This window comes from Sturnira hondurensis, unplaced genomic scaffold (genome assembly GCF_014824575.4).
Source record: "Sturnira hondurensis isolate 20B ecotype Veracruz unplaced genomic scaffold, ASM1482457v3 Scaffold0001221, whole genome shotgun sequence".
NCBI lineage: Eukaryota > Metazoa > Chordata > Mammalia > Chiroptera > Phyllostomidae > Sturnira > Sturnira hondurensis.
The window spans coordinates 6707728-6729166 of NW_028073852.1; the positions used below are offsets into that span (position 1 = coordinate 6707728).

The following is a 21439-nucleotide window of genomic DNA, read 5'->3' on the forward strand; positions in this document are numbered from 1 at the left end:
GCCACTAGTGAGTGGAAGCAGGGCCCCTGATTCTCTTCGACACCCACAACCTTGGTGTTGGAAATCAGCATGAGTTTAGCCCACCGGAATCCAAGAGGTGAGCGGCTGCGAGGAGGCTTTGAGGAGGCTGTGAGGATGGACACAGGGCTGCCTAAGGGATGCCCTAAGGAGCCGACCCTCATAATCAACAGTCCGTCCCTGATATTCCGGATGCGCTCAAAGCCAAACGATGGAATTGTCATTCTCTGCCTCTGCTTCCTTTTCCACATCAAGGCTACTCTCGAAATTCATTCTTGGGATGGTTGCATGGAGAGAAGAGACCCTGGGCAGCGGCTAAAAATCCCTTCTTAGATAAGCGGATGCCCACAGAAAAAGCAGATTTGAAAACGGGTTTGATGTCTGGTTGCTGCAATTGGTGATGAATCCAATCCCAGGGACCACAAAGACAGGCCGTGACACTCCCGGACCCCAATCCCGTAGTTGTTTCTGCGGATCAGTCTGGTCCGCCCGGCCTTGGAGGCAGCTTCAAATCTCCACCCAGCAGTTAAAGGAAATGCGCAAGCGCACTGTTGCCAGCGCCCACAGCTCGGGGCTGTGCTTTGTTACTTAGAAAACAGCCAATCGGCGATCCAGCCAGTGACCAATGGGAAGCGCGGATAAGTCAATCCGGCAAATTTGAAAGCGTGGCGCGGGCGGAGGTTGGCGTGGTTGAAGGGAGGGTGTGGGGCACTCTCTCCAGTGGCCCCGGGCCCCTGTCTGCGGCGAGGGGACCCGGCTGCGAGCGCCGACACCAGCGGCTGGGAATCGACGAAGGGTAAGCGCTCCTGCGGGCTTCTATGCTCAGGTCTAGGACGCTCAGTCCCAGGCGCTGAAGGTGGCAGCGCCAGCCCAACCTCTTTAGTGAGAGACACTAAAGTGCGACGTGGAGACCACCCAGATTCTGCGCGGTCTCCTTGGAATAGGCAGGGGAGGTGTGGGGATCTGGGCGCTTCCTTACGCATCTGCGCGGGAGATCGCAACTCCTCCGCTCGTTTGTACCGGATCTGGAGTGCGTCCGCACATCTGCACTGGGCCGGGCCTTCTGCTCATCCGGTCTGTGAAAGACACTCCTGCTTGGGTGTAAGGAAGAATTGGGTCTTCCTGGAGACCTGGGACCCCCCGCGCATCGGTGCGGAGTAGCTAAGACCCTCTCCACACATTTATGCCGAACTGATTGCAGAGCTGTGTCAGAATGAACTTCGTTACTGGGCACTCAGTCAATATTTTTTAAGGCTTTTTAAAAAATATTTTATTTATTTATTTTCAGAGAGAGGGGAAGGGAAGGAGAGAAGGAGAGAAGTATCAATGTGTGGTTGCCTCTCATGTATCCCCCGCTGGGAACTGGCCTGCAACCCAGGCATGTGCCCTGACTGGGAATCGAACCTCGATCGTGTGGTTCGCAGGCCCACGCTCAATCCACTGAGCCACGCCAGCCAGGGCGGCACCCAGTCAATATCTGATTGAATGAAGGAAGGATGAAAGCATACCTGTATGACAGAAAAACATGCTTCCTGCTACAGCTCCTAGGATGCCTCCTCTTAGCCTTGACCCTTTAAGGTAGCGAGTAACTTGGAAAATATAACACCTGGTCTCTGACAAGGGAAACATAGGGGGTTTTACTGAAGACATTATCTATTTTGCCATGTGTAATGCGCTCCCATGTATAATGCACATCCTTATTTTTCCCTAAAAAATGTGGGCAGAAAGTGTGCATTATACACAGCAAAATACAACAAAAAGTTCTCTGGCATCATGGGAAAATGTTGTTTGTCATATTAATCCTGTAATAATGGCTAACATTTTTGAGCACCTACCATGTTTGAATGAATTTATTTAATCCCCACAACAATCCTACGGGATAGATACTAATATTTACATTTTACAGATTGCGAATCACTAGCTACAAGGAGAAAGTCTACAGAATTTTTCTGAATGAGCTTCTCCTTGGTGTTACACTGCTCTCTTCAATCTTGTTCCTATTCTATTTCCTCTCCCTCACCACATCCGATGCTTCAACTGCCAACATAGCCAGTCCTTCTCTGCCTACTTCATTATTAAATTACTCCAATCTCATATAGTTGAGACTGAGTGTCTCAATTTATTGGTCTTTATATTATCCAACCCACTTCTATTTATACCTTTTTAAAAAGATTTTATTTATTTATTTTTAGAGAGGGGAAGGGAGGGAGAAAGAGAGAGAAACATCAATGTATGGTTGCCTCCCATGTGTCCCCCACTGGGGACCTGGCCTGCAACCCAGGCATGTGCCCTCCCTGGGAATCCAACTAGCGACCCTTTGGTTTGCAGTCTGTGCTCAATCCACTGGGCTACACCAGCCAGGGTATATTTATACCTTTTTTTTTTAAAGTGTACAAATAGCCCTGGCCAGATGGCTCAGTTTGTTGGAGCATCAGCCTGCACACCAAAAGGTTGCGGGTTTGGTTCCTGGCCCACGTTTCTCTCTCACATGGATGTTTCTCTCTCTCTTTCCCTTCCAGTCTTTCTAAAATCAGTAAACATATCCTTGGGTGAGGATTTTTTTAAAAGTATACAAGTAGCATATTTTTATGCTACTTGTATACTTTTTTAAAAAGGTAAGAAGTATTTATAAAAATGTTCTCTATCTGACCATAAAGCAAATCAAAACAATGATCAGATATCAGACTAGATTCTCTTTCCACAAGCAGTTAAGTGAAAAATAGAAAAGAAAAAGAAATTAAAACAGACCCATATTTTAGATTTTTTTAATAAAGATTTCATTTATTCATTTATTTATTTATTAAGATTTTATTTATTTATCTTTAGAGGGGAAGGGAAGGAGAGAAGTATCAATGTATGGTTGCCTCTCCTGAGTCCCCTACTGGGAACTGGCCTGCAACCCAGGCATGTGCCCTGACTGGGAATCGAACCGCGATATCGAACCGCGATCGTGTGGTTTCGCAAGCCCGCACTCAATCCACTGAGCTACACCAGCCAGCGCAATTTATTTATTTTTAAAGAGGAGAAAGGAGGGAGAGAGGGAGAGGAACATCAGTGTGTGTTTGCCTCTTGAGCACCCTCTACTGGGGACCTGGCCCACAACCCAGGCATGTGCCCTGACTGGGAATTGAACCAGCAACCCTGAGGTGCACAGCCGCTGGCACTCAGGTTCACTGAGCCCCACCAGCCAGGGCTAGATCTTTTTTTAAAATTGAATTTATTGGGGTGACATTGGTTTACAAAATCATACGGATTTCAAGTGTACAACTCAACAAAACATGATCTGCACACTGCATTATGTGTACATTGTCCCAAGGAAATGTGCACTGTTTCTGTCCCAGTTCCCCGCTCCTTTGCCCAACTCCACCTACCCTCCCCACAACCTCCCTTTCCCTCTGGCTATCACCGTAACTATTGTGTGTGTCTATGTGGTTTATATATATATATATTTTAATTTTTTATTCTTAATCCCTTTACTTTCTTTCATCTAGACCCTTGATGACCCTCCCTTCTGACAGCTTTCAGTCTGTTCCATGTGTCCATTATGCCTCTGTTTCTATTTGCAGACAAGTGAGATCATGTGGTGTTTGTCTTTCTCTGACTGGCATAGATCTCTTTTTTAAAAACCTGCTTAACTCAGTTAAATAGGATATCATAATGTAATTAAAATATAATTAGTATGAAACAGGGATAATGCCATTTATGAAACTTGTAGGATGCAGGCAAAGCAATATTTCTAGGGTAATTTATAGTTTTAAGTGCTTACATTTTAACTTTTAAAAAAATTCTGAAAGTTAGTGAGGCAAATATACTACTTTAATAAGATAGAACAACAGAATAAATGTGTAGACAATAAAAAGGCATTAAGAGCAGAAATTAATGAAGTAGAATTTTACTACATAATAGAGGATTAACTTAGCCAAAATCTATAACTTTAAAAAGACTAATAAAAAAGCCAAACCCCTAGCAATAAAGAAAAAAAACCATAGAAAATGCCCTCAAACATGAAAATAGAGACATAACTTTAGTCACTGAGAAAGTAAGAAAGAAAGAAAGACTTCAGTGGAACACAATTTTTAACGATGCTTTTGGACAATTTTCTAGGAAAAAACAACTTACCAAAACTGATTTAAGAAGTTCTGGAAAATTTTAACAGACCTAGCTTAGACCATTGAGGAAATTGAATTAGTTTAAAATGTACTGTCACACCCACCAAAAAACCCCCACTGAACACCAGGAATGTATAAGCAATTGGAAGAAGTTATTCTAATTTTATACAAATCTTTCCTTAAAAAAAAAAGTCCTATTTTGTGATACCAAAAATGAGACAAAGAAAATTATAAGCTCATCTAATCTCTTCTATAAATGTAGTTGTAAAAGTCTTAAATAAAATATGAATAATCAACCTTGGCTGGTGTGGCTCAGTGGACTGAGCGCTGGCCTGTGAAGCAAAGGGTCGCTGGTTCAATTCCCAGTCAGGGCACATGCCTGGGTTGCAGGCCGGGTCCCTGGTGGGGGGCATATGAGAGGTGACCACACACTGATGTTTCTTTCCCTCTCTTTCTTTCTCCCTTCCCCTCTCTAAAAATAAATAAATAAAATCTTTAAAAATATATATGAATAATCAGAAGCCAGTAATATATATTTAAAGAATACATTATGACCAAATTGGGTTTATCCCAGGAATATGAGAATGATTTAACATTAGAAAATCTACTAATACAATTTGCATAATTGCAGATTAAAGGAGAAAGCATGTCCCATTAGGCACAGAAATACATTTCAATAAAATTCAGTACCCATTCATGATTTTTTAAAAATTTGGTAAACTAGAAATAGAGGTAAATTTTCTTAAACCGACAAAAAGTGAAAAATGGCATTCCTTGTAAAGTAAACAAAGAAATGAGGTTGCTCACTGTTGCTGCCTTTATTTGATATTATCCTATCAAAGGACAGTATCCCAGAGGTCCTGGCCATAACTATAAGACAAGAGATATAAAAAAGATAAAATTAGTAGTAAGCAAAATTGTCATCAGTTACAGCCTTATGATCGTTTATTTAAAAAACAAAAAAACACAACTCTCTTCTCTGAGCGACCAACCATAGACAGAAGCAGTAGGTATCTGGGCGTCGCCCTGTCGGTACCAGGGTAAGGAGAGGTAGGGGCCACAAAACCCCTCTATAGGGCAAAATGGCCTAATACAAACAGAAATGCCTCTGCTTACAGTCTGGACAAGGTCAAGTTCTGGCGTTGTTACTTCGTCCAAATGACAAGTTCCTTCTCGAGCTTCAGTTTTCTTTGTAGAGTTGGGATGTAACTATGAATGAGATTGTAAATCTCATATGAAAGTTAAATGACACCATTTGTAAGGCTCTTAGCCTAGGGCCTGATACATAGTAAGCACCCGATAAATGTTGGCTATAATAGTAATTACTTTTAGGCTTTTGGATTTAGACTCTGCTCTTCTCTGGCCATTATTCATTCGTAGGACAAATCCTATACAGCCTTTACGGCATCCTGGACCTGGTGCCTGGACAGCGGGGGTGCACAGACTAGATCAGAAGAGGGCCCTGCTCTCTTGGAGCTTAAAGACCAGAGACCCGAGTATGTGAGAGCTGGGAAGGAGTGACAAAGGGGACTACTGCAATCCCTATGAAAACAGAACCTCCAAGGTCTAGGCCCCGCCTGCCTTCCCAGCGCCCCATGGCTGCAGGCAGATGTCCTCAAGTCCTCAGATATTCTGCTCCAGGAGCTTCTGAAGAGCTTGGTCTTGTGCCACCCATCCTCTGAGCATGGGCAGAGGAAGCTCGCCGGAAAACAACTGCATCTTGGCTTCCCAGCCCCAGCTCAGCAGCGCACTAGCCTCTGGGTTTTAATGAGCTGCCCTGGGTTAGAAACAGAACGCGGCTGTGGCTGGCTCAGAACCCTGAAGATCTTATTAAAGAATCATCTCCCTCGTACTTTGGGCTAAAATGCTCTTTCCAACTGAGGATCAAAGCAAACTTGACAAACGTTCTCTCATTAATCTCCCCATCCCCCTGGGGTGGGAGCAGATCTGTAGCTGTTCTCCCTGGCTCTCCAGGCAGGGAAGTTGGTGCATCCCTGTGATGTGGCTGGTGCGAAGAGCTCCTGCCCGTCAGATAGGGAGCAGAGACCGGGACCCAGGCATCCTAGCTGCAGTCATGCCGCGTGTCACCGCTACCCCCACGTCCCGTCTCCCGTCCCGTGCTGTTTCAGGAAGAAGGAAAACATCTCATTAGGCAAACAGTCTGCCTCACTGGCCCTCAGGAAGCGGAGAGGAGAGGACTGTAAAGGTTACACAGACGCTGCCGGCAGTGCCCTTTTTAATTTCCTGCTCAGAATGGTGGGCGGCTCTGTCGCTCCTCCTCAGCTGAAACCTTCCCTGTGGGGAGCTGGGGCTGCCATCGAAGTCAGCCAGTGTAGACCCAGACTGTGGGGCCCAGCACTCCCTGCCTTCACCCAGAGGGTGCCGGGCTCCACGAGAGTCTGGTTCCTTGGGGATGGGGAGAATGCGCGGGTGGGAGACAGGAGCCTTCTCTGTGCCTGAAAATGAGGTACAGTCCATGTATCTGAAACTGTTTGCAGACTACATTATGCTAGTTACATAAAAGGGATTATGATTATTAGAAAACATAAGGGACGATCACCACAGTGTGAGCAGAAGAGCATAATGTATTGTATCACTCACTGTAAGGCAGTACACTGGCGCTGCAGTCAGGCTGCCTGGAACCAGGCCTCATCGCCAGCACTGGGATCTTGGGCAGGTTGCGTAACCCTCTCTGTCTTCATTTTCTCATTGAAAAATGAGCATGGTGATAGTATCTGTCTTGCTGAATTGTGATGGAAATGAAAGGAGATCATGTTCGGAAGGTCCTTAAAACAGCCCCTCATATGGCAGGCAAACAGTTGCAGACCAGTTGCTGGAACAAGACAAAAATTATACACGTGTAAAAAGATTATTATTGGTTGATATCTTGTTTTGTGTAGGGAGAAATTCAGTTTGGACGTGGGGGGCAGGAGTTTCAAATCAGCTCAATTCTACTTCACTCCCCAAAGAACACATGAGTTGTTTGCTGAAGTATTCGATGGAAATTCTACTTTTTTTTTTTGCTGAATGACCTTGGTCCTGTCCGTGGAACTTAGTCTTGCCTGAGAAAGCACTCTTCTGTTCCCACCCCCCAGGAGTAGCCTCTGCCCCTTACCTCTGTTAACATATCCCCGGGGTTGGGGTGAACTTTTCCAGGAGGTCCGTGACTCCTGCATTCCAAAAATTCCATCTCTAGCCTTGGGAGGCTGGCTTGAAGGAGAAATGAAAAAAAAAAACAAAAACAAGGAGAGAGGTCTGAGGGTACTGCAAGCGGAAATAAGTAAATAAGTGTTTGCGATTATTGCCGGGTCAACGTTAGGAAATCTGCCCAGCTCACCCTCTACACTAACACATCAAAGGAGAAGCGCTGTGTGATCATCTCAGCCAGTGCCAAAAAAGCATCTGATAAAACTTAACGCCCACTCCTGATGGATAGGGAAGGGTAAGGAACTAAATATAGAAGAGCTAAAAATAGAAAGTAACTGTCATTATTTGCAAACTATACCATCATTTAATTGAAAAACCTAAGAGAATCAATGACAGTGTATTGGAACTAATAAGGGAGTTCAGTAATGTGGCCAGATACAAGGTCTGCATGCAGAAATCGGTAGCTTTCCTATGTGCTGGCAAAAATGAATTAGACAATGCAATTTTTCAAAGCGCCTATTTGCCCTGAGTGGATTGAGTGCCAGCCTGTGGACCAAAAGGTTGCTGGTTCGATTCCCAGTCAGGGCACATGCCTGGGTTGCGTGCCAGGTCCCCATTTGGGGACATGCAAGAGGTAACTGATCAACGTGTCTCTCGCGCATCAATGTTTCTCTCCCTCTCTTTCTCCCTCCCTTCCCTTCTCTCTAAAAATAAAAAAATAAAATCTTTAAAAAATTAAATAAATAAATAAGAGCCTATTCACAACATAATAAAGACTATACAATAACTAGTAATAAGCCTATCAAATATACAAAACTCAAGTGAAGAAAACTATAAAATTTTAGTGAGGATTATAAAATTGTGAATAATGAAGAGATACGAGATGGGAAGACTTGATGTTACAAAGATGCCAATTCTCCTCGTGTTAATCTGTAATTCAAAGTACTCCCAATTAAAATCTTTGCAGGATTTTTCACAGAATTCTGTAAACTGATTCTAAAGTCCTACTCCAGACAAGATGCCCAAGAATAGCCATGAAAAAGAAAAATGAGGTGAGATGTTACAGAATCGCAGTAATTCCAACAGTGAGTTACTGCAAAAGGAACAGGCACATCAGCAGAACAGAATGGAGAATCTAAAAACAAATTCATGTTTATAGGAGAAGTTAAGGATTTTATTTGTTTATTTTAGACAGAGGAGAAGAGAGGGAGAGAGAGGGAGAAAAACATTGATGCATGAGAAAAAAAAATTGACTGGTTGCCTCTCACATGCCTCCAGCTGGGGACCTGGCCCCCAATGTGGCAACCCAGGCATGTACCATGACTGGGAATCGAACTGGCAATCTTTAGGTTTGTGGGACGACACCCAACCCACTGAGCCACACCAGTCAGAGCCTAGGAGCTATATTAAATGCGGCATTTGAAATTGATGGAGAAAGGATACGCTATTTAATAAATGATCTTGAGATGACTGCTTACCATTCAGAAATTTGAAAACCTCACATCATTCACAATAAAATAAATTCTATCTGTATAAAGACCTAAATTTAAAAAAAAAAACAGGTAACAGGCAAAAATATAAAAGTGTTTATTACCGTGGGGAAGGAATGTCTTCTCAAATATGACATAAAAACTATAAGAGGAAGCCTGACACATTTGACCATTTAAAAATTAAAAATTTCAGCCCTGGCTGGTGTAGCTCAGTGGATTGAGCGAGGGCTGCAAACCAAAGGGTCATCAGTTCGATTCCCAGTCAGGGCACGTGCCTGGGTTGCGGGCCAGGTCCCCACTGGGGGCCATGTGAGAGGCAACCACACATTGGTATTTCTCTCCCTCTCTTCCCCTCTCTCTAGAAATAAACAAATAAAATATTTTAAAAATAAGTTAAATTTAAAAATTGGAATTAATAAGAGAGTTTGAGGGCGGTAGTGTTTCTCTGCTAGCAATTGCCACCTTGAAATGGAGATGGGGGAAGTTGTTGCACTCACAAGAGTGATTAAATCTATAAAGTTCTTGGGAATTATATTAAAAGGGCAGGTGCAGAACCTATCTGAAGAGAAAGAAAACTATAAAAATCTTATTGAGGAACATAAAAAAATCTGAACAAATAAAAAGGCAATAGCCATGTTTTTGCATGAAAAGGCTTAATATAAAATAAATATGTAAATGTAATACAATTCCAATTATAATTCCAATAAAGCTTTTGTGGGGGATAAGGATGTTCTGGATTGGGAATGGAATTGATAAAATTTTTCTTAGAGTCTGCCTTGGCTGGTGTGGCTCAGTGGACGGAGCACCGGCCTGCGAACCAAAGGGTCACCGGTTCAATTCCCAGTCAGGACACATGCCTGGGTTGTGGGAGAGGTCCCCAGTAGGGGGACCCATGAGAGGCAACCACACCTTGATGTTTCTCTCCCTCCCTTCCCCTCCCTCTAAAAATAAATAAAATATTTTTAAGAATATTTTCTTAGAGTGAATTAGTATAGTAAGTGTCTGAGAATAACCAAGAAAATCAGGAAAAAAGACGAGTTGCAGGGGGTCTTGCTTTACTAGATGAAAGGCACCGGTAAAGGATGGAATGGAAACAGCGTGGCGTGAGCGCAGGAGTAGACAGATTAGTGGAACGTAAGAGAAAGCCCAGTAATAGGCCTCTGGGAAGAAAACAGTCATTTGGACATGACAAATGTGGTATTTCAAGTGAGAAAAAGATATTTATTAATAATTGGTGCTGGCACCAATATTCTTATTTTCTGAAGGTATAAAACAGATCAGCTGTCAGGGTAGTGGTGGGAGGAGGCCTTGAATGCTCGGCTGAGGGGGCCCCCTGCGCAGTCCTAGGGTCAGATTGGTCCTCATATCCACTGTGTCTCTGCCCAGGTGTTGCCATGGTGATGGCGGTGGAGGACAGCAAGGTGCAGGTTGTAGTTCGGGTGCGGCCCCCCACCCCACGGGAGCTGGAGAGCCAGCGGCGGCCTGTGATTCAGGTGGTGGACGAGCGGATGCTGGTGTTTGACCCTGAGGGGCCTGAAGGGGCTGTCCTTGGCCTGAAATGGGGCAGCTTCCACGACGGCCCCAAGAAGAAGGGTAAAGACCTGACATTTGTCTTCGACCGGGTCTTTGGCGAGACGGCCACCCAGCAGGACGTGTTTCAGCACACCACCCGCAGTGTGCTGGACAGCTTCCTCCGGGGCTACAACTGCTCAGGTGAGGCTGGACACGACAAGGAGGAAGAGGCCCGGCTGGTGGCTGCCTCGCTGCCCTGCTTCTTCTCATGCTTTTATGTGTCTCCTGAAAGGTGCTCCCTGTCCCGGGCACTTGTTGAGGAGGCCTCTGGCTGTTGCATTCTCTGGGGGCCCCCCATTCATTCTCCTCCTGTGTGGGAGGCACTCTCCTGGGCTCTGGGGTACAGCGGCAGATCAGGCAGACATGGTTTCTGTCTTCTGATGCCTCCCGTCTACAGGGGGAGGAAGACAGCAGTTGAAATCACACCTAGTGTGTGCTTATAGGCTGAGGGATGCGGGGGAGAGTCGTGGGCCCTCAGCAGAGGAAGCTCCCGAGACGGGAGAAGGCATCCCAGAGGAAGGGAGGTGCCTCAGCCTCCACGGAGACGCTCTTGCCTGTGAATTCGCAGGCAGGCCAGGACACAGATATGGAGAGCTCGAGCTGCAGGGCAAATGCGTGGGATGTGGGTGGCTCAGAGCAGTAGGACTGTGCCGATGGGAGGCACAGGAAGGGGCTTGGGGAGAGAAGGGCGGGCTGGGTAGAAGTGCACAGGGAGAGTCAACCAGACAAGGCGGGTCTGGCCCTGCCACCCCCCTACTCCCCACTCTGTCCCCTGCAGTGTTTGCCTATGGGGCCACTGGGGCAGGGAAGACACACACCATGCTGGGAAGAGAGGGGGACCCTGGCATCATGTACCTGACCACTATGGAACTGTACAGGCGGCTGGAAGCCTGCCAGGAGAAGCAATTCGAGGTGCTCATCAGCTACCAGGAGGTAGGGCTGTCCCCTCCTGGGACTGGGCGGCCCCACCCCTCATTCTCACAAGCACCTCCAATGGGAGGGGCATGGAGGGAGTAGTGGGTGAGGGTGGTAGGAACCGGGCAGGTGGGAGCCCAGCAAGAGCCCAGAGGGCAGAAACAGCTCAGAGACACACTGCAGGTGAACTAAACCTGCTCGTCACATAACAGCATCCTGCAAAAATGCCACTCCTGTGGTGGTGTCTGGTCACATTTCCCCTGCCCAGCAGCTCAGCCCTCCCAGCCCCTAGCAGGGAGGTTTCCTGGCAGCCCCAGTCCCTCCCTTGCTTCCTTTCTCCTCAGGTGTACAATGAGCAGATCCACGACCTCCTGGAGCCCAAGGGACCCCTTGCCATCCGGGAGGACCCCGACAAGGGGGTGCTAGTGCAAGGACTTTCCTTCCACCAGGTGCGAGGCTGGGGTTGGTAGCACGAGCCGCCTCATGGTCCTCCAGGGTCCCTCACCAGGCAGTTCTGGGACGCCCGAGTCCTACGGCAGCGCCGGTGACGTGGGTTCTACAGAACAGCCCTGCTGTTGGGGGGAGTCCTGGCTGGGGAAGCCACAGCTCCCTTCCCGGTCTTCTCCTCTGTAGCCAACCTCGGCCGAGCAGCTGCTGGAGATGCTGACCAGGGGGAACCGTAACCGCACGCAGCACCCGACTGACGCCAACGCCACGTCCTCCCGCTCCCATGCCATCTTCCAGGTGAGGAGGTGGGGGCTCGGAGCCTGCAGAGGGGGCTTCCGATACCCGGTGCCGGCTCACCTCTGCCCTCTGCCGGTAGATCTTCGTGAAACAGCAGGACCGGGTTCCAGGTCTGACCCAGGCCCTTCGGGTGGCCAAGATGAGCTTGATTGACCTGGCTGGCTCGGAGCGGGCATCCAGCACCCACGCCAAGGGGGAGCGGCTGCGGGAGGGTGCCAACATCAACCGCTCCCTGCTGGCCCTCATCAACGTCCTCAATGCCCTGGCTGATGCGAAGGTAAAGCTGCACAGATCAGGGTGCCCACAGCATGGCCACTGAGCGCCTGAAGCTGAGGGTCCCTCCTTTCAGCCCCGGGCGGAGGCTGCCAGGTTCCATTGCGGGTCTGTCTGGTCCAGCCACCTCACCCCAGGCCTGCTGCCCCCCACCCCCCCAGGGTCGCAAGTCTCACGTGCCTTACCGGGACAGCAAACTGACCCGTCTGCTCAAGGACTCTATTGGGGGCAACTGCCGCACAGTGATGATAGCTGCCGTCAGCCCCTCCGGCCTGACGTACGAGGACACTTACAACACCCTCAAGTATGCCGACCGGGCCAAGGAGATCAAGCTCTCGGTGTGTGTCCACCTGGTGTGGGGGGCCCCAGTCCGGGAGAGGGAGGGGCAGGACCCACGTGCGTGTTCCCACAGGCAGAGGGAAGGCATTCCCTAGGCTCTGTCTTCAGAAAAGTTGTGGTAGAAGTGGTGTGGTGCCTGTGCCTGGGAAGACTGCAGATGGGGGAGAGGCACGGTGGTCTCCAAGACTCGGAGAAAGAGTGAAATGCAGCACTGGCCCACTGAGGCAGAGGGGTGTTAAGAGGGAGGCAACAGGAGGGGCTGGCCCAGTGATCCTTTTCAGCGGTCACTTTCAGACTTGTTTTTAGCTGCAAAACAGTGGAAACGCCAGCATGTAACACAGACAAGAGCAGAGCTGCTCTGCTTTCTCTGCCTCCTCCAGGGAGCCAGCTGCTGCTGGGCAGCTCCTGGCCTGGCGAGAGTATATTAGGCACCGTCAGAGTTCTTGGGTTCAAAGACGACCTCTGCCTCTGCCTCTTCTGAGGCCTCAGGCAAGGCACTGACCCTCCCAGGCCTGTCCCCAGTTGTGAGCCTGACTCACGAGAATATGAGTGAGGTGCCTAGCAAATGCCTGGCCTTGGGATATGAGTGCTTAAAACTACTCTGAGTGAAGGGCTATCTCTCCCCCGTGTCCCCATCACAGCTGAAGAGCAATGTGGTCAGCCTGGATTGTCACATCAGCCAGTACGCCACCATCTGCCAACAGCTCCAAGCTGAGGTGAGGAGCCCACCTGCGGAGTGTGGCTGGGAAGCAGGGCACCCTGGCTTGGTGGGGTGAGGGGCGCTGGAGCGCAAGGGGCAGGAACATTAGGGTGTGGCCAGGGTTCTGTGCCTGGGGATGGGGCAGCTCCCACCTGCTGTGCTCACCTGGGGCTCTGAAGGACTGGCTGTTTTGGTTCCAGGTGGCCACCCTGAGGGAGAAGCTCCGAGTGTATGAGGCGGGGGCCCAGGACCTCCCACAGCCCCCCACATCGGGCCCTCCGCAACAACTGTGAGTTCTGTGGCCCACGCCTACCCCACCCTTCAGCTCAGCCAGGAAAGCCCCCTTTTCCAGCTTCTGGAGACCCAGGCAGGACTCCTTGCTTCTGTTCTGACACCTGGGGTTAGGGGTTCCCACCCAGTGCCCAGCACACTGGTTGGCACTTAGAACACCCTGTGTCAAATGAGCAAATGACACCCCAGCCCATATAAGCATCCTCTGCTATTCAAAAGAAGGTATGGTTAAGAGATGGGTGTCATTGTTTCCTAAACCAGAACATTTCTGGCTCCTCCTCCCTGCCCCTACCCCCAGCTACTGCCTACTTGTTACCCAGGCATCCATCCTTGCGGGCTCTGTCATGTCTGCCCCCTCCCTGCTTTCCCCACCTGCCCCTACTTCCCGCCCCTAAAACCCCACATTTCCCCCCTTCACCTTTCCAGCTCCTCCCCACCATCCCTCCTTCCCAGCCAGCCCTGCACCCCAGAGCTCCGGCCGGAGCCTGCAGTCCTTCCAGAGGAGAGCCTCGGAACAGGGGTCCAGGTGGGGAGGGTCGAGGAAGGGACCTCTTTGGACCAGGAGCAGCCCCCAGAGGACAACGGCAAAGACCCAGCTATGGAGGTAGGATTTAGAGCTGGTGGAATATTGGAAGAAGTGCCCTTTCCAACTCACGGAGTCCCTGCAGTCCCAGGTTCTCTACCGGGTGTCACGTCCTAGCCGTCAGGAGACTTTCAGACCTTGTGCAGGAAGGAGGGCTACTCGGTCGGGCCCCGAGTGTCTGGGAGTGAGGGGGATGTTACTGCAGGGAGGGAGGGTGGGGGGGACTGGAGGAAGAAAGCCCCTACAAGAGCCTGGCCATTCCAGGAGCTGTCACCCCCACTCTCGGAGGAGGGAAAGACTAGGAGCCGCTTCCACAGGGAGGCAGGTCATCCTGAACCCTCTGCCTGTGACGTCCTTCCTTTTTAGGTTCCAGTCCAGGTGCCAGAGCCGAGCCTCCGACAGTCACTGCCGGCATCCCCTGGCCCGATCATGGAGGCCCAGCGAGCCGGGGGCCACCTGTCACCACGGAACCTGGAGGGGGACCATTATAAGCAGTAGGTGTCTTACTCTTATCCGGGGTCCGAGGAGGGAGGTGATGGGTTCCAGCTTCCTGGGGTGGGAGTTGGTACCAAGTTGCAAAAGTTCTGGTTCTATTCTAGTTAAGAATAAAGTCTTTCTCACCATTGTCCATTATCTCCTTTTTAAAAAAAAATCCTTACCTAAGGATATTTTTTTTAGTTGATTTTCAAGAGAGAGGAGGAAACATTGTGAGGGAGAAACATTGATCAGTTGCCTTCTGTACATGCCCTGACTAGGGATCGAACCTGCAACATTTTGGTGTATGGGACGAGGCTCCAACCAACTGAGCCACCCAGCCAGAGCCATTCTCTGCTTTTAACAACTTGATATTATCACCTACTCTATCTATTCACATCTCTCTACTTATTCCTCCACGTAGCTGGCAGCCCCACAGAAGGGAAGCAAAACACCAGGTTCTGCCGAGATAGCTGGCGAGCGCCTAGTGAGGGTGGGGCCATGTGGGCTGGCGCTTTGCTTTCCAGTCTGAGGGCCCAGCCGCTCATCCTCAGCAGTGGGGAGCAGCCCAGGGAAGCCCGGTGTCGCTGAGGAAGGGACAGACCTCCCGAGTCAGGTGTTTACTGTGTCTTCAGCAACAGATCGACCGTGGCTGTTTCTCCTCAGCAGTAAACACAAACTACCACCCACGGCCAGAGAGAAATAGATTTTTTCTGTGCTTTTTGGAGAGGCGCTGCTGGTGTTTTTTCCCGTGGTCCCCAGAACATAAATCCCCTGCCACTTAGCTCTGCGGCTGCTGACCCCACTCCGCCCTCCCCAGCGTTGCTCACACTAGGCGGTGTATTTAAAACTTCTGGACAGAAGGGCCTGATTAATTTTATTTCTTGTTGGGGAGCGTCTGGTCCCAACTCAGCAAAAATGCTGCTGCCTGAATAATCAGCAGCTTATTATCTGTCTCCTGCTGCCAACTCCCTGGGGCCCAGCTGTGGCAGGGATGCACGGGTGGGATGTCCCCTTGGAACCCTGGGAACAACCACGGGCTCCCCGTCATGACTCGGGGGCTCCTGCCCGGTGTCCTCTGTTGCGAGGAGAGGGGACACCAGGGTTCTCGTTTCTGCTGTGCGTCTCGTTTTGTGGCCTCTAACAAGCTGCTTCTGTTTTGGCTGTGATCTGAGGGATCACAACCCTATTTATTCTCCCTGCTTCTTTGAGCTGAAGCACTAATAAAATGGGACAGAAACCCCTAAGTATTAGGGCATGCAGAACATTCTAGATCATCTCCATACTTGGAAACACCCTAACAACCAGATAATGGAAAATAATTTCTCTTTGGCTTTAGACTTCTGAGACCACCAGGGTACTGAGGCAATCTTAGATTTTCCAGTTCAGTGGTTTTCAGAATTTATGTATTTATTTCTTTGCTGCAAAGTCCTTCCTTCACATGAACTTAGGCTGAAGTCTAACGTGGAGAACAGACAAAGCAGGGCTGCTGCATTTGAAATGTCCTTGGGTGGGTTTCTCCAAACCCAGTTTGGAGATCCCTGGTCTGGACGGGTCTCCATTCTTCAGGTGCGTCCTAGGGCGCTTGTCCAGGGCCACACCTGGTCCTCTGACCTCCGGGCCAGTACGTTTATCTCTAACGCCCACACCCCCAGTACTCCAATCTTTCTGTGAGTGGCTGGGCCGATAGAGAACGAGTTTCTGCTGTGTCCTTTTTAATTTACATCCTGTCTTCTTTTGAAAAGGCCTAGAGGCTGCTTTAGAAAATGAGCTTGGTCTCCGTGTGCACACAATGAGGGCAGAGGAGGAGGGGGCTCTGAGGTGTCGGGGCAGGTAGGAGATGGTGCTACCTGGGGATAGATTAGGAGCCATGAATAATCCCCACTGAGATAATTGTGTTTTCCCCTTTATCGTGGGTGTTCCCGACAGGGAGGAAATTTGCTTTATTAGAATCTAAATTTACAACATCAATAATCGCATTATCCTCATAATTTCCCTTAAATAATGCCTCCCTGCCTGGGAAGGGTGCGCTGATTCACACCTGCTCTTTCAGGATCCCAGCCACTCACTAGAAAGTGTGGACCGAAGGAATTTTTGAGGGTCCTCTCAGAACCGAGGTCATGCGGTCTATCTCATTCAGTCGCCTCGTATCCTCACCAGGTGGATGGCATTATTTCTGCTTTAGAGAAGACAATAGTTAGCTCACCTGATAGTGCTCACAGTGTGCCACGTACTCCTCAAACGCTCTATAAAATAATTCATGCCATCTCCCCAACCGCCCGGTGAGGTGGGTGCACTTGTCACCCCATTTAAAGGATATGGAGACTGAGAGTAGGTGGCAATCCAAGCTCCACAGCCGGGAAGTGTCGGAACGGGCATTTGGGCTGGCAGGCTGGCAGTCAGACTTGAGCTTGGCTCTCCACTGCCGCCTGTCATTGCCAAGATCACAGCACTGACAGGTGGCGGCGCTGAGAGGGCACTTGGATCTTCTGAGCCCGAGGCTACTTGGCACCCTGTCCCTACTTGCCTGGTCATTGTCTTGGTTGGGAGGCACGTTTACTGGGGAAAATCCCCTCTCCCCCATGGCCTGTGGCCATCTCTGCTGGCCCTGGTCTTTGGCAAGGGCGCCGCAGAGCAGGAGCCGTGGCTGAGAAGGTGGGCGGGCCAGCCCACGTGTGCTCCTTGCCACGCCTGGGGCAGTGGGGCCCCGGGCATGGCAGAGAGGACGCCGGCCAGCCGGGTCCCAGTGGGACAGGGAACGCCCTCCCTCTGTTCCAGGCTGGCGCTGAAGGTGCTGCGTCTGGCCCAGCGCCAGTACTCTCTGCTCCAAGCAGCCAACCTCCTGACCCCCGACGTGATCGCTGAGTTTCAGACCCTGCAGCAGCTGGTGCACGGGGAGAAAACAGAGGCCTCAGGAGTTCTGGGCTCAGCCAGGGGGCCACCTCTGGCTCAGGAGCTGTGTTCAGAGTCAAGTGAGTCTCGCCCCCGCCCTGCCTCTGCCTATTGGTGCCGATTCCAAAGCCCAGCTGGTGCCGGGGGTTCGCGGGGTTCTGGATGCTGGAACAGGACCCCTGGGATTGTGGGGCATTCCGAGGGACCCCAGGAGTCACCACATAACTTAGGAGCTAAGGACTCCTGCATGTCTCCCGTGTCTGTCTCCCCAAGTTCTAGAAACGTCCCTTTCTTCTGCTCAGTCCCCGATCTTCTCTCAACACCCTCCTTCTCCACACCCAGGGTCTCCAGGATACTCTGGCCCCGTGACCCGGACCATGGCAAGGCAACAGAGTGGGCTCCTGCACAGCCTGGGGGTCTCCCCGGGGCCTGACTGCACCTCAGCCCAGGCGTCTCTGCAGCCCAAGCAGAAGAGAAGGAGGAGGCTGAGCCCCTCAGAGCAAGACAGTTCCCCAGCCCCAAAGCCTGGGACCAAGCGCCAGCGCCAGTCCTTCCTGCCCTGCTTGAGAAGGGGGTCCCTGCCTGAGTCTCAGTCTTCATTCGGACCCACCCCCCCCAAAGGGGGAAGGGCCTCCTCTCCTGGCCCCTCCCCTCGCTTCTGCCCAGCCACAGTCATCAAAAGGCGGGTGCCTCTGGGCTCCTCTGCTCTGCAGAACTGCTCCACCCCTCTGGCCCCGCCTGCTCGGGACCTCAACACCACCTTCGACCTCTCCGATCTCTCGGAGGAGCCTGTCTCAAAGCTGGGTTTCCATGAGTGCACTGGCTGGGAAAACGTCTCCCAGAGCAGGCTGGACCAGCCCTTCATCCCCAGGTGAGCCCCCTTCCTGCCTGCCTCCCAGCCCTCTTCCAGCAGGGTGACAGGGCTCAGGGAGGGACAGTGACTGCTTCCTGGAGGAGTGGAAGACAGCGCAGCTCTTGGAGCCTAGACATGAGCTGTCTGTTTCCCTTTGGTCTGATCAGGTTACTCCCCAGGCCTGGGGGGTGGCCGGGCATGCAGTTCCTTGGAGCCATTGCTGCTCTCGGGGGCCCTGCCTTGTCTCTCCACCTCCAAGCCCCCAGCGCTGGGCTGGTTTGTGGCATGCCCGTGAGGAGCTACAAATGGGACCCTCACTTAGGGCGGGTCAGCAGGGAGCAGGAATTCAAGAGGGCAGTCCAGCCCTCCCTGTTCCTCTGCATCACTCGGGTCCTTTGCTCCTATTAAGGTTCTGTGTCCCACTGGGAAAGTGCTCTACCCACCGCTGCTGCTGTCCCCAGATGTCACCCTCTAGCATAGAATCTAGAACGGGGATGGGGATCCTCAGAAAACTCTGTTCAGCATTTTTCAGTGAGAAGCTGAAGCTCTTACCCCCACCTTCCACCCACATGTCAAGTCAGGGGAACAGCAACCATCTCAGGGAAATCCAAGGCCAAGAACAAGTGGCAGGCTGACCTGGATTTGTGAGACCACAGGTGGCAGGCTGCCCACCACACCCCCACTTCTCCCGTAGCCCGAACCATCTCTCAGTAACCAACATTAAACGGGCAGGTGGAAGGGCGAAACTGTTTGAACTCCGGTTCCCTGGGCACACCAGAAATGGACACCTGGATGTTCTCTCAGAACAGGCCTGTCACTCAGCTGTCAGCTCAGGCCAAGAGAGGCAGGGGAAGAATCGCCTCTTAGCAGAAAGAAACCCCAGAGGCCGTCTTGTCTAACCTCCCACCACCTGAGCCGGAGCTGGAACTGGGGTGCACTGGCCCCCTTTTCTGGTTCCCTCTTGACCTGTCGTCTTTTCTTCCTCCCCCAGTGGACCGGTGCCCCTGTTCACCGTGAAGGGCCCCAAGCCAGCATCTTCCTTCCCCAAGACCTCAGCCTGCAAGAAGAGGCATGTCGTGAGGTGAGGCTGGGGAGCTGTAGGGGGAAGGTAGACGCCTGGGCCCACTGCAGGGCCCTGAATGTCTCTGGACCCCTTGGAGCCAGCGGGCTCGAGCCCTGTGAGCGAGGCCAGCGCCAGCGGTCTCACTGAGGTTCCCCTGGTCCTTGCCAGTAGAGAACTACGCTAGGGGTGAAGGGTATCTCCCTTCTTTGGTTAAAGGCCAAAGGCCGCTCTTCACGAGGGAGACATTCAGTGTTCACTGGTTAATCCAGGGAAAGAACTACCCACCCCCTCACCCCCAATTCCCTCCCAAACCCCAGGAAACTCCCTGCCCCCACCCCTCCCACCCTCAGACCTGGCCTTGGAGGCACTTGTTGGTGCTGAAGGCCGGGGGTCTAGGTCCACCCACCCACTCCCGCCTGTAGCCCAGGGACACGGCTGCGACCTTCTACCTTCCTCCTTCCTTTCCTCAGTTCCTCAGTCTCCCGCTGCAGCCGCATTGCCCGCCTCCCCAGCAGCACCTTGAAGAGGCCAGCCGAGTCCCTTGCAACCCCAGGTGACCAGCATTGGGAACAGGGATGGTCTGGGCCACCATGACAGGGGAAAAAGGAAGTAGGAAGGGACAAGGTGGGCAGAGACCCGAGGGCCTGGGGGTGTTTCCAGGCAACTCAGGAAGCCTGATGAGAGAGCTGGGAGACAGGACTGAGGAGAACCGTGGGACAGAGCCTCACCGTTCTCCTCCCTCCCTGCCCCTCCAACCAACCGGCCTGCAGAGCTGCCCTTCGGAGCCCACTGCTCTGGCAACCTGAGGGGCCAGAGGGAGCTGACGAGGGTCAGGGGAGTGCTGTCAGCCGGGAACCGCGTCGCCAAGGTGTCCTGACTGCTGTCCCCTCTTGAGTCCCGGAGCAGCCTGCATCAGGAGCCCCGACCTGCCCGCCTCAGCCTGGAGCAATTACTGCCTACACCCTCTTCCTTCGTTAACGCTTGTCTGCCTGCTGGGCATTCATTCCGCCACTCGCCCTCTTTGTTAACCTCTTGTTACACTCAGCTTCTCAGTGTGTATATATACAGTGGAGAGTGTTAATGTGTTGCTGTTTTAAAGGGTGCTGCCGTCCATCGTTCCCCGCTAGCTTACAGCACCCTCCCTGCAGGCAGGTGGCTGGGGGCTCTGTTCCCGGCCCCCCGTCTAACAGAGGGCACTGCACAGGGATGACAGTGGAGGAGGGCGAGGATGAGGGCAGGGCCGGTGGGGAGCCCCAGCTCAGCCCTCCCTGGTTTCTGAGACAGGAGCGTCTTCAGCCCCATCCCCCAGCCTGGAGCGGAAGCCGCAGTCCCGCTGGTGATAACGCAGGTGATGGTGGCGCCTTGATTTCCAGATGGTGATGGCTTCGTTGTTTGTGCTCTATTGTAAACAGGCCACATACTTGGCGTAAAAAGAAGTGTAAAGAAGAAGGGGAAATTCAGCCTTAATACTACCACCTAGATAGAAAAGCTCTGGATACGTGGGTTTATATCCTCTGATCCGTTATTTCTGCCTATATAATACCTGTAGAGGTGGATACGTATTTTTGTTACAAGGATTGGTAAGCCATCTCAGTCGGTGGTGTGAGCTTCTCCCTGTGCACCCAGGCAGCGTGGCAGTGCGCCTTCCCTTTCTCACCTTCACACTCTTTAAGACCCCCACGTCCAGACACTTCTGAAGTCAGAACATTCCCCTCTGCCTCGCTGCAGCCTCCGGTCTGTCTTCCCACAGTGTGGGCGTGGGTTACGGAGTCCTGTGGTCAGTCGGGGTTAGGGTTAGTGGTCCCCAGGTCTCAGGGGAGGCTCCAGGCTAAGCCCCGACAGGCTTGAACCGAGGGTGACCTTCCTCCCACCTGCCCCCACAAAGCCCCACTTCCCATCTCCGTTGATGGCTTCCCTCTCCACCCACTTGAGTGGTGGCCGTGCAGTACGAGTTTGCCTCTGTCCAGGAAGACGTG

At 51.4% G+C, this 21439-nt stretch overlaps 1 protein-coding gene across 2 annotated transcripts; it reads left to right on the top strand.

Annotated features, from left to right (window-relative positions):
- The first annotated feature begins 700 nt into the window (after positions 1–700).
- KIF18B (kinesin family member 18B) lies at positions 701–20988 on the top strand. Of its 2 annotated transcripts, none has more exons than XM_037067351.1 (16): positions 701–814; positions 10151–10477; positions 11115–11269; positions 11596–11700; positions 11885–11995; positions 12075–12272; positions 12430–12606; positions 13249–13323; positions 13508–13596; positions 14016–14202; positions 14548–14675; positions 17434–17627; positions 17890–18418; positions 19392–19481; positions 19934–20016; positions 20234–20988. In XM_037067351.1, the coding sequence occupies exons 2-16, from the start codon at positions 10159–10161 to the stop codon at positions 20338–20340; spliced, it is 2547 nt and encodes an 848-aa protein (XP_036923246.1). In that variant the 5' UTR covers positions 701–814; positions 10151–10158; the 3' UTR covers positions 20341–20988. The 2 variants fall into 2 exon arrangements, with proteins under 2 accessions (XP_036923246.1, XP_036923254.1); XM_037067359.1 differs by having other exon boundaries at positions 14025–14202.
- The last annotated feature ends 451 nt before the right edge of the window (positions 20989–21439 follow it).

Excerpts from the sequence above, each read along its gene's own strand:
- KIF18B (XM_037067351.1), top strand. The coding sequence starts at position 10,159 with ATGGTGATGGCGGTGGAGGACAGCAAGGTGCAGGTTGTAGTTCGGGTG. Across the intron at positions 11,270-11,595 it reads TGCTCATCAGCTACCAGGAG|GTGTACAATGAGCAGATCCA; the intron begins GTAGGGCTGTCC and ends CTTTCTCCTCAG. Across the intron at positions 14,203-14,547 it reads GCAAAGACCCAGCTATGGAG|GTTCCAGTCCAGGTGCCAGA; the intron begins GTAGGATTTAGA and ends CTTCCTTTTTAG.